The sequence below is a fragment of the Castanea sativa genome, chromosome 3 (assembly GCF_040712315.1).
Source record: "Castanea sativa cultivar Marrone di Chiusa Pesio chromosome 3, ASM4071231v1".
NCBI classification, from domain to species: domain Eukaryota; kingdom Viridiplantae; phylum Streptophyta; class Magnoliopsida; order Fagales; family Fagaceae; genus Castanea; species Castanea sativa.
This window is the reverse complement of record NC_134015.1, coordinates 49497658-49510094: the sequence shown is the minus strand read 5'-3', so window position 1 is coordinate 49510094 and position 12437 is coordinate 49497658. Positions and strand designations below refer to the sequence as shown.

At 33.3% G+C, this 12437-nt stretch overlaps 1 protein-coding gene across 4 annotated transcripts; it reads right to left on the bottom strand.

Moving 5' to 3' along the window:
* Positions 1-2359: 2359 nt before the first annotated feature.
* Positions 2360-7416, bottom strand: LOC142629789 (nucleobase-ascorbate transporter 6-like). 4 transcript variants are annotated; one of them, XM_075803823.1, is made up of 15 exons: positions 7012-7416; positions 6635-6776; positions 6138-6235; positions 5836-6012; positions 5641-5741; positions 5094-5169; positions 4904-4963; positions 4637-4821; positions 4275-4371; positions 3784-3870; positions 3461-3519; positions 3278-3369; positions 3122-3199; positions 2866-3026; positions 2360-2743 (listed from the first exon to the last, which is right to left on the bottom strand). In XM_075803823.1, exons 2-15 carry the CDS (start codon positions 6744-6746, stop codon positions 2525-2527), a joined length of 1602 nt encoding a protein of 533 aa, XP_075659938.1. In that variant the 5' UTR covers positions 6747-6776; positions 7012-7416; the 3' UTR covers positions 2360-2524. The 4 variants fall into 4 exon arrangements, with proteins under 4 accessions (XP_075659938.1, XP_075659940.1, XP_075659939.1 ...); XM_075803825.1 differs by having other exon boundaries at positions 6635-6783; positions 7012-7362; XM_075803824.1 differs by having other exon boundaries at positions 6635-6783; positions 7008-7100.
* Positions 7417-12437: the final 5021 nt, after the last annotated feature.

The window sequence follows — 12437 nt, the reverse complement described above, 5'->3', positions numbered from 1 at the left end:
TTTAGGCTGCGATTGAAGCAAAACCTGTAGGACTGTGAGAAACCCACCAATAAATAAATTGGGAGCCCAAATCCACTATCCTAAACAATATCATTCACAAGTTTGGGGTACCACATGTTTAATAAGTAATTTATGGTTTTTTAAAGACCATAAGAAATATTTCTCATTAAATATGTTGCACCAACAACTCAAATTTGTACCCCCCCCCCCCCCTTGAACCCCCAAGCACTGAGTACCAATTCACCTAAAGCGTTGTCAGTATAAGTGAACTTTTGTAATTGATATCGACATTAAACCATGAAAGAGTGATAAGCATGAATCTCTAGGGTTGTTTGGGAAATTGAGAGTGCATAAGCTTAGGTCCAATATCAATGTTTTGTTTTTACAAACAAATTTTTAGTTTTTAAATATTTTTTAGGGTAAAATACTATTTTGGTCTTTAAATTTTACTAAAAGTTTATTTTTCGTCCCTAGACTTTAAAAAGTTCTTTTTTCATTCCTAAACTTTGTAAAGAGTTTTTTTAATAGTATAGAGACAAATAAGGGTGAAAAAAGAACTTTTTCAACAGTTTAGAGATGAAAAACAAACTTTTAATAAAGTTTAAGAACATAAATAAAATATTTTCAATAGTTTAGGGACGAAATATAAACTTTTCAATATTTTAGAGGTGAAAAATGAACTTCTTAAAGTTTAGGGATGAAAAACAAATTTTTTGTAAAATTTAAGGACCAAAATAATATTTTACCATATTTTTTAAAAAAGAATTCTTAAGACCAATTTTCTCTTTATACGAGTATCTATAACATCTGCGTAACACTAACACATGAACCTTTATCCACCAAAACTTTTTTTACCAAACCTTACATTTTTAAACCAGTCACTCTATATTGAGCTAACCAAATGAGATTTATGTGTTACAATATGTTAAAGGTATTTTGATGTTGATTAATTAGGCAAATTTGAATCATGAATGCAACCTTGGAATTAATAGCGACATGATGAACTTGGTAAGCTAGAAAGATTTACCAAAAAAAAAAAATACTTGGTAAAATGTTTTTGCCAATTGGAGCATTAAAAAATTTTGAAAAAATTGGGGAGAGTTAAAATAAAAAATTCAAAAAAAAAAAAAACCCAACGTATTGGTTTGGAGGAAATTCCTCAAACCAATTACGTGACGATGGGTAAAATCATTCATGTGTACTTTTAATAAACACATGATCTATTTAATTTATTTATAATTTATTTAAATAATACATGTGGATAATTTTATAAGTTGTCCGCTAATATATAAGAAGATGAGTTTTGCATGTAAATGTTATTTAGGGTCCGTTCAGTTAGAGGAGTGAAAAAGTGGAATGATGGAAAATTGTGGAAGTATAGAAAAGTGGGAGGATAGAAAATATTTAGTTTTTCCTCTTGTGTGTTCGGTTGGAGGGGTGGAAAAATGAGAGGGTAGAAAACTCTTTTATTTGGTTGGAGAGAAAAATGGAAGGATGGAAATTGTAATTTATATAAATTAACTATTATATCCTTGTTACATAATGTGTCAAAAATAGATTTATTTGTACTCATTAAATAATATAAAATTTACCACATCATATATATAAATTTATATTGTTATTTTTATTATTATAATGTAAAAATTATAATAGTGTACATATAAAAAGAGAAAAAATAGAGGAAAGTGATCAGGTCAAATTGGAAAAAAAAAAAAAAAAAGAGGGTCATAGGTCATGAATGAGGGTAGGTGGGAGAGGGCATTTGTGTAGAAGTGCTTTGAAAGCACTTTTCTCTCCAGATTTTCCTCCCAATTTGGGAGGATAAAAAATGTGAGCCCGAGTGAGAAAACTTTATCCCGAGTTTTCTTTCCTTCCTATTTTCCTTCCCCAATCGAACAATAAAAAACGACATTTTTCACTTTATTTTTCTCTCTCCATTTTCCATCTTCCCTATTTTCACCCCAAACGAACACACCCTTAAGAAAGACAAATTTCCCTCATACATTTGTGTAAAACTTTCTCATGCATCACGTGGGCTAAGTCTAACAACTAATATTGTAATTTATGTTTAGATTATAATGATATAGGCTGCGGGTTTTAGCTCAATGCCTCAGTGGGCATTAGGCATCTCATTATGAAATGAGAGATGGGGAGATCCAAACCTTACTCATTGGTTAAATCCCCATTACAAACAAAGCTCTTGCCAAAAGTTTAAACCTTACACATCTCCATAAAAGGACACATGAAATACCACTAGAGCCATAAATCTAGTATTGTACTGAAAGAAAGATAGCAACTTAACATTTTTGCCAGTGCAATACCATTTTAGGTGGAGCCTGAGGGAGGAATACTCAAGGGAGGCTGTGAAAAGAAGGTATTCATTAGTACTGCTAAGTTGATTTATATAGTTAAACAACTCAAGATAAAAGAGAAAAATACGATCGATGTTACATAGTGTGATACCCACAAAGTGATATTGGAGGAGCATGATTTGGTTACAAGTCAAAACTACATGCCCCAAAGATCAAACAGATGGGAAAAACTTGTTCAGATTGAAGGGCAGCGAATAGAATTCCTCACTTCTTGTGTCTGTTTTGAATGACCGGAACCTATCCCACCAATGCATGCCTCTATCTTTCCTGGTTTGATTGTCTTTCCGGTGCAGTGTGATGTCAAGGAAAAAGGCCAACAAGCCAGCAACAAATGCTTCTGATGAGAAGGGCACGTTGATCATATCGTTGAACTGTGAAAACAATAGAGACATTGATTAATACCCACACAACCAAGGAAGAAAATTCTTTTGATTGGTCTTGAAAGACGATAGAAGTTATATTAAGCTAGATACAGGACAGAGAAGTTGTGTACCCATCTTGCTTCAGTGTGGACAGGACCATAGCCTTTAACAACTGTATATTCATTGAAGTATTGAGGTATTGATAAGCCCATGTAAATAGAGAAGCCTAATACAAACTTTGTTCTGAAGCTGTTTAAATTGCAAAACTGAAGAAGACTGATGCCTGCTGAACCTGCTCGTGTATTATGAAAAAGTATTAAACAAATTATCCTTGAATTGAATTCTAATGATGATTTAAAACCTGCTCCATAAGTAAATAATACCTACCCACATAGGCAAAGAACAGGCAGTATAAAGCTGCAATGATTGGTGCTGGGATTGAAGCAAAGACAGCTCCAAATTTTCCTGTATAGAATGTATATGTTATGTTACATGCAACAAGGAGACAGATTTGAGTGTGAATTTCTCGCATGAATTACTCACCAAGGATGGAAAAGAAGATCATGAAACCAGCTGATATTTGGACAACCCTTCGGCTACCAACACGTGTCAATGCTAATAAACCTGCATTCTCACTAAAAATAACAAAGAACAGTATAATAGTTTGTCAAAAATTGATAGATCAGAATATTTCTAAGGATTTGGTGATTTGAACAAGATTCTTACACAGAAACTGATGACCCAATTCCAGTTCCAAATATCCCAGAGAACAGAATGCCCACTCCCTGATGTTACAAAAATAATAATGTAAGTGTTAAAAATGACAAAAGAAAAAAAAATGCTTTAGATATGAAGTCAACCAGAAAAAATATTGTCACAATTATATAGTCAGATCTCATAGGCTAACAATATAATTTTAGTAAATAAGCAGGGCAAACAAAAGCTCTTGGATATTAAATTGGTGCACGTTGATTTGTGCATCCTGTAAACTATATAAGAGTAAACTAGTAAAATGAGGGTGAAAATTCAAGGCAATCATAACATGTTACCTGCCAACCAACACCACGGCTAAGAATAGAAGGTGGCAGTGGAGTTGCACTTGCATACCTTGACACAGCAATGAAAGCACCTGTGGACTGTTCAAACATAAAATCATGCAGAAATTAGCAAAGTTTATACAGTATAGCATATCAATATAGTAAGTTTCCCTTCCTAATGAAACAAACCATTAAGCACACCAGAATTGAATAATTTATAAGAAATTTCTTGTAATCAAGCATTAAATTAATCTCATTATTATATTGTTGAGAACATCAATAAGCATAGCAAAATTATAGTCATTCTATGCCTGTAATATAGGGGAAAAGCTTAATTAATTAGACTTTTTTTTTTTGACAATCTAATTAATTAGACTTAATAACTATTAAGACGGCACTCCACCTTCAATAAACAATAAAACAGCAGTGTGCTACTGGGCAGTATATTACAAGTAACAATGGACTCATGGAAATATATTGGACAAGCACAGAAGTAAACAAACCTCTACAAGAGCAACAAATGAAACAGTCATCATAGCAAAAGCTTCTCCTGCATCAAATGTGGGAGCTCCCCATTGAAAAGGATATGGAACTCTTATCCTGCACAAAACAGTGTTTGACAACAATAAGGCACAGAAATCACCAAAATGACACCTCATTGTGCCTTGTCATCTCAGATGCACAGGAAATATTTCAATTGATGCATCTCATTGCAAGAGTCAGATGCCAGTGTTGTAAAAAGAAATATCTAATTTGTTCATGTGTAACAACTCTAAGCAATGTCTGAGTTGAAATCCAGGAAAAACATAACATCATAACTAAGATCCTATATTTCACATGTGAAAAACAACTACAAGAGCCTTACCATGGAGCAGCGCCAATAATTCCAGCACGATCAGTTCTACAACTTATTTGAGTTTTAGGCCCTGTATTCTTGTAAGCCCCACCCACAGTGAGCAGATGAGCATAAATCCAAACAATCGCCACCGAGAATATAACAGCAAAGCGATCAAAGACATGCCTCTCCCCACGTATCAAATGAGGTAAATACTGCCAATCATTGATATTATGTTTAGAATGGTTGCCTACGCTTAGAAAAGAGAAATAACTGCAAATGATGAGTGAAGATTACCTGTGAAAATAGTATCAGAATGATGAGTTGTGGCAGCCCAATCTCCACGCATTTTGCAAGCTAGACACTCAAAGTCAATAGCATATGAATCAGATACAATTTCAACAAGATATTAAGGAGGCAGAAGGCAAGGGGGAGTGGAAGAAAGAAGTGGTAATGACATTTTTGTTGGAAATAAATAGTTACATACCACAGGAAAACCAAACTCATATAGCCCGAAACCTGACAAAGCAACTAGGGGAACAGCAGCAATTGGACTTAGGAACCTGGATAAATGTAGAGAAACATTAACACAGACCAACATAATTTCAGAGGAACTTGCAGCATGAAAAACAAAATTAACAACCAAATTCACCAAATTTTGAATGTTTTTGGGTCAATTTAAGTTGTGTTTAATTGAAAATGTCATTGAGAAATTAGAATCACGGAATATTTATCACAACTAGCAGTTCATACTAGCTCACATGGCACTTTCTCCTCCCGAGAAAAGATGGAGGATAAGGCTGTGGGTTCAAAATCCACTGGATCCTTAACTTACCAGTAAAAAAGAAATAGGAGTTGACACTTGCACCACACAAAGGTTATTTTGAAGGAATAAGACTAATCTAAAACAAGTGCTAGAGGCAACAACTATGGACTTTAGTATATAACAGCAGCTTGTGCAGACAGGCCAATGAAGGACCACTGCAACTGCAAAATCTAGTAGATTGCAATCATATTATAAAGTACTAACCAACCTTGCAACATTACGCCAAAGTCCACTAAAGCCAATTACGATCTGGAGAGTCGATGCTACAATAAGAGCACCTTGGGTTCCACGCATTATCCTTTCAAATTTCTGTTTATACATTACAAATCAGCTAAACCAGGGTCATGATATAAAAACCATAGTGGAGCAGTAACCAAATTCGTTGGGATTCCAATGGACAAACCTCCTGTGGATTTAAAACATCACTGTATCGACCAGCCAAAATGATTGAAATGGTTGCTGGCACAAAGGTGTAAGAAGCTCCGATCACAGCAGGTAGGCGAGTCCCAAAAAAGGTTTGAAACAATGTGTTCAAACCAGCCACAAATAATATTGTCTGAATCATTTTTGCTTTCTCCGCCTAAAAACAAAAAAATTGCATTCTTAACTATGGAGCACAGCTCATATAAATCGAAAACATCCATATAACAAAACAAGAAACATCAAAATTGTTGTCCAATTATGAATGTCCTTGTCAAGACTTACATTGCCTCCTCCCATCTGTGGAACAAGAGATGCCGGGATCAAAACAGTTGTGCCAAGCATCACCAGGTAATGTTGGAAACCAAGTAGAATTGCCTCGGCTACATTTAAAAAACCAACCCCTCAATTCAAAATAATTACATTTTTTTTTTATAGAAATGAATGCTTGTCAAAAAAAAAAAAAAAAACAGAATAGTGCATAGAAGTTTGTTATGTATATACAGAACAACAAATTTCAGAACTTTGTTAGATTTATCAAAAGAGTTCCATTAAAAGTTCACAACACCAACAAATACAGAATAATGCACAGAAGTTCCCTGTGAACATCACGATTAAACAATAAATTCATGTTTGCTGAAACTAAAAGAATACATCATTGATAGTGTATATACACTACATGGAATCTCTCAAATCAATGAGTAACTAATGTAAACAGGGCACAGAATCAACAAGACTCAACAAAAGAATAAACTGGTCAAAAAGAAATTGGAGAAACTCACGCCATGGTGGAGGACTAGTTATGCAGAAAGAAATATTTGGTAGCTGATCTTTGGATGGATGTGGCTGTAGCTCTTCTTGTTTTGGTGGTGGTGCAGCTTGTCCACCTGCCATCTTTGTTTCTCTTCTTCTTTACTTTTCTTTCTTTTCCCTCAAAAGACATAAACCCAATAACAAAATTAGTCCTTTTTATTACTTACACACTTCAAAACCCAAATCTCCAAATAAAAAATCAAACTTCAAAAAATTCTCCCACTTCCAAAAGAAGATAACATGAAATCAGAAAATCTTCACGAAAACCCATATGTCCCATACCCCAAAGAAAACCTCTACCATTCCAAAACTAGCTTAATACCAAGACCAAGAAATACTCACTTACAAGGAGTGTGCTGTGTATAATAGGTGTAGTAGTAGTAGTAGCAGCAGCAGCAGCAGCACTTATCAGAATCCAAGCGTTGCAGTGAAAAACACTCAACAAGCTAGAACAACTTGGGAGAATCAAAAGGCTATGTTTTTAATGTGATTACATTATAACATAATGCGTTAGTTTACAGCCCAAGATAAGAGCCACTTGGTGAACGTAATTGTTAAGAAGGAAAAAAAAAAAAAAAAAGGAAGAAAGGAAAAAAAGAGAAAAGCAAAAGGAGAGAGAGATAGTGTTTGTGTTCCCTCCTAAAGTGAGAAAGAAACCAAAATTCCTTCTCTGTGACCCAAAAGAATCTCTTACTTCATTCTTTTGTAGGCTTAAGCTCCATTTTTTTTATATTAGAGGCTTCTTTTTCTTCAATCACGTAAAGCTAAAGTTTGTATAAAACTAATAAAAGCATCTCCACCGTCACCTTTACCAATCTGTTACCATTTTACTCACCACTATTTTATTGTATTACTGTCACTTTAAAAACAGCAAAAACCAGAACCTTTTGTTCTGTAGCCACGTCCTCTGGACTCTAGTTACTACCTACGTAAAAATAATTAAATATAACAGTATTTTTTATATTAAAAAAGAAAAAAAAAACTTTAAAAATTGGGTCTGTTTAATGTTGAATTTTATAAGGTAGTTGATTTTTTTTATATATAGTAAGTTGAGTTATTTTCAATTTTGAGTGTATTTTTTTATTTGCAAAATTTTAAAAAATTATGGTTAAATTGAAAAAGAATATTAGTCAGTACTCTAAATTTCTAATAAATTAGCATTCTAAATTTATGCATTTGATGCCCTTAACCAATTGAGGTTTTAGGGGGGGGTTCAAAATACCTAAAGACTACTTTTTTGGCGTAAATGTACCGTCACCCAACTAACAGAAAATGCTGACGTGGCTAACGGCACAATAAAATAATAATTAAAAAATCTATTTTGACATTAAAAAAATTACAAGTCAGCGTTTAAATTAATTTTAATTAAATAAAAAAATTAAAAACAAAATTATTCCGTATGCATCAAAATCAAAACTCACTAACAAACCTGAATTTTTTTCATACAAATTAGATCTGTCGCAACTAACACTAACCCAGCTACCCATATGGCAAACCCAGTACAGTTGCAACCAAGATCCGGTTTTCATGCTATCACAGCATTCGTGGGTTTGGATCTAATTGTGGTGGTGCGGTGCCCGCTCTGTCAGATTTGCACAGACGAGAGAAACCAAACAATAGGAGAAAAGAAAAAAAAAGTGAAGTGAGGGATTTTTGTGGTTTAGGTTGAAGATTGAAGGTTAGAAAAGATTAGATCTTTGTTGATTTGTGTGATTTTTTCAAGCGCTTCGACGACGTTGACGAAGAGGGAGAGTTCGACGAGCCGTCGGATCTGGGTTTGATCGAATTTGGGTTTAGAGCTTCTCCGCCTCTCTCAAGCAAAGCGAAGCCGATACGATCTGTGTGATTTGTTCAAGCGCTTCGACGGCGTCGACGAAGAGGGAGAGTTCGACGCGCCGCCGCCACTGGGTTTAGAGCTTCTCCGCCTCTCTCACGCAAAGCGAAGTCGATACGATCTATATGATTTGTTCAAGCGCTTTGATGGCGTTGACGAAGAGGGAGAGTTCGAGCAGCATAGCTTTTTCGATAGGAATCTCGGTCCGCTTCCGTCTCGGTGGAAGGGAGCTTATTGGTAGGTGCTGGGTTCGATTGGGTTCATTGGTTGGGATTGCAGGGGTTTGTTGTTGTTGTTGGCCTAATTGGCGTGGGTTTGTTGTTGTTGGTTTGGGTGTGGTTCGGTCTGATCTATTTTGTTATTGTTGATGTTCATGTTCTTGATTCTGGGTTTGATATTCATGTTCTTGATTCTGGGTTTGTTGTTCTTTGATGTTCATGTTTGGGTTTGATGTTTATGTTCTTGATTCTGGGTTTGTTGTTGTTGATATTCATGTTCAATTTTTTGTTTTTAATTTTTTTTATTTAATTAAAATTAATTTAAACGCTGACGGGGTAATTTTTTAATGCCAAAATAGATTTTTTTAATTATTATTTTACTGTGCCGTTAGCACGTCAGCATTTTATGTTAGTTGGGTGACGGTAAGGACTTAAATTTCACGCGTTAATTAGTTTAGGGACTAAAAGTGGTAAAAATAAAATGTAGGGACTAAAATAGAAAAAATTTCAAAATGTAGGGACTAAAAGTGCATTTACGCCTACTTTTTTTAGGATTTACCAAAACTTTGCAATTTCAAGTCAAGACTTTAAAATAAATAAATCTAGGAACAAAGTTTTGTTCTACAATTTGTTAAAATGATAGATTGTTGAAAATAAAAAAGATGGCAATAATGAATCTATGTGAAAATGATTATATACCATTCAAAAAAAAAAAATCTTGTCATTTGAACAGATCTGAGAAATAGTTTTGAAAAACAGTTAGGTATTTACATCTATGGCCATATTGTTTTTAGAATACAATATTATTATTTTAAAGTTTAATGATTATATTATCTAGCTTATCTTTCAAGTAAAATACACTATGGAGCCCTACTAGTCATTGAGTTTACTCCAGCTACGGAGTGGAGGTTTCGGATCCCGCAATAGGAAGCGTTTGGGAAAAAAAAATTATGCCCTTAGCTCAATTTTTGCTAGCGCACTTGCAAAATTGGGATAACAGATATGGCTCACCAGTTCTCTTGTTTACAAGTTTGGTTTCAATGGGTAGGACGCTACTGTAACAACGCCAAGTGAGAAACACTAGCATTTATTGTGACCTAAAATCCAAAGAACAGCGATGTGGCTGTGACTGCTTATGTTGCAAGATCCTGGTAGTGATTAGTCCATTGCTTCTCTAACTTATTGTGAAACGTATACACAACCTCCCACTATGTCTCAATGTCTTTTAGCTTCAAGGCCTTGCATGACACTTGGTTACTGAGCTGTCCCTACAGAGACACGTCTTGTACAACCTTGATTTGAAACTGCACTTCTGGTTCTGGTGTAAACCTGGAATCTTCAATGCTCACGCCCAAATTTGCATCTACATAAAATATTGGTACAAACATTTCAGCAGCCAGTTTTTCCTTTTTTGTCTTTCTTGAATTCAAATTAATGGTTAAATCAATCAATCAATCGTCAATAAAAAAAAAAAAAATATATATATATATATATAAATAAATAAATGGAAACCTCGAACAGAAAAATATGAGGTTCTGTCATAAGACACACTTTATGAAAATAATTAAAACACTCTTAAGCTACATTAGAGATAAGAATAAATTTAAAAATAGACTCTTTATTTCCTTTGGTTCAATCTTTTAAGACAATTTTTTGTTATATGTTTTATGGGCAAATTACAATTTACATGTGGTTTGACTGAAATTTAAGTTGCCTAAATATAGTTTAAAAGTTGACACTTTACCCTACTTGAGGTTTGATCAAAATTTAAGCTGCCTACCTGTGGTTTGAAATTCCATGATGAAAGTGTTCAAATGGATAGTTTTTGATCTTATTTAATCATGTATTTTTATGTTTATTGTGTTTTTGAAGAAGAGAGACATAAAAGTGAAGTAAAATTACATATTTAGTTTTGTTTTTAACAGAGGTGGGTTATAGAAATCTACCTGAGCTAACCTCAGGTGCATAAAGTGTCAAATTTTAAACCACAGGTAGGCAACTTAAATTTCGACCAAACCACAGGTAGGCAACTTAAATTTCGACCAAACCACAGGTAGGTAAATTGTGATTTGCCCATGTTTTATTCACTGTTTTAAGACTAATATTTGTTTTTTTTTTTTTTTTTTGAGAAAGAATATTTGTTTTATTTGGTTCAATATTTCAAGACTTTTCATCTCTTTTACACATAAAAATCTCTTTGCATTTACATTCACTATTTTCACTTCTGCTCTTTTATATATATATGTTTAGAGCCCTTTATGTCATCCCATCTCAAATACACTCAGACAAAAAACGATGTCATTTATTATCAATCTTTCAACGACACCTACATAACTGCAACATTGCAGTACCATTTTATCTTAACTTATATGAGTAGGCTATGACCAAGAAAGGGGCCTTGCTTTTTTTATTCAATGACAGTAGCTTACAGTTTTGATATTACAGTCAAACATTGTGGATTTTGTGAAGCTCATGATTTGCTATGAGTATTAGGTGTTTGGAATTTTGGTTTAGAAAAGTCATAAATGTATTTGTTTTAGAACTAAATAATTTATTATTTATGAAGTTGGCTTTTAAAAAAAAAAAAAAATTTGTGCTAGAACTCATAATTTTTAGGATTTTTTTACTGCTATTTTATGCGGTATGGGCCATATAGTGATAAAAATAAAAATCAATAATGATTTTAAAGTATTTTCAGTTTTTTTTTTTTTAAGATACGGAAGCCTAACTAAAGATAATTTAGTTTTGATAAATGGATATGTTTTTAACCAATTTCTCTTTATTTATTCATGTTCTCTTTATGTTGATACTTACAAATGATTTTTTTAATTTCATTAAGATAAGTTTGCGATTAAAGTCTTTATATTTGATTGTGAGAATAATGTGATTGAGGAAGTGTTCGCGAAGTTGCTTAAATTTATATAATTTTAGGATATAAAAGTATTTTATGCTTTAAATTCTTATTTATAGGTTTCAAAATCATTAAATCAGTTTAAACAATAAAATCTACTTTTCACAGTAAATATTATAATCTGTTATAGTCTTATAGTGTTATACATAATTTTTTTTAATAAAATATGAATTAAGAAAATCATATTTCAAAGTATTCAATAATATTGTGAGCAAATATAAATATTATACGATAAAAAATAACTATTATATGTAGGTCTTAATATAAATAAAAATAATTTCAAATGAAATTGTAAAATAATCTGCGCATCACCTAGTTTATGTTAATTAAGATGCCAAAGATAATGCTCCACTTGGTGACCAAAAGAAGATGTCAAAGCTATATATTGTCCAAAAGAATACTGACACACGTAGTGTTATTGTATGAGTCAAACGTTGGCTGGTCGTGTAGTCCATAAGACACCAGTTACTAGTGGTGTAGTCAATAGGACCCCATTAATTGGCTAGTGCTGAGTGGTACAAGGCTGCTAGAGTCATCACGGAATAAAACACAAGATGCTTTCTGTACGTTGATATATTACACTCCTCTCTTATGAAACTGAGCCCGTCTTGTTTTCACGTAACAATAATAACATTTCTACTTTTCTAGGATTTTAAGAGGGTGTTTGATAGAGTAGTTTAAGATGAGATTTTTATAATTTTTTGAAATATGTTTTGGTGAAAAAATGTGTGAAAATGTATGTAATGTTGTTTAAAATGTATGATGAAGCAAAAGTTCGTCAGTCGATGTGAGTTCATCCAGATGGTGCC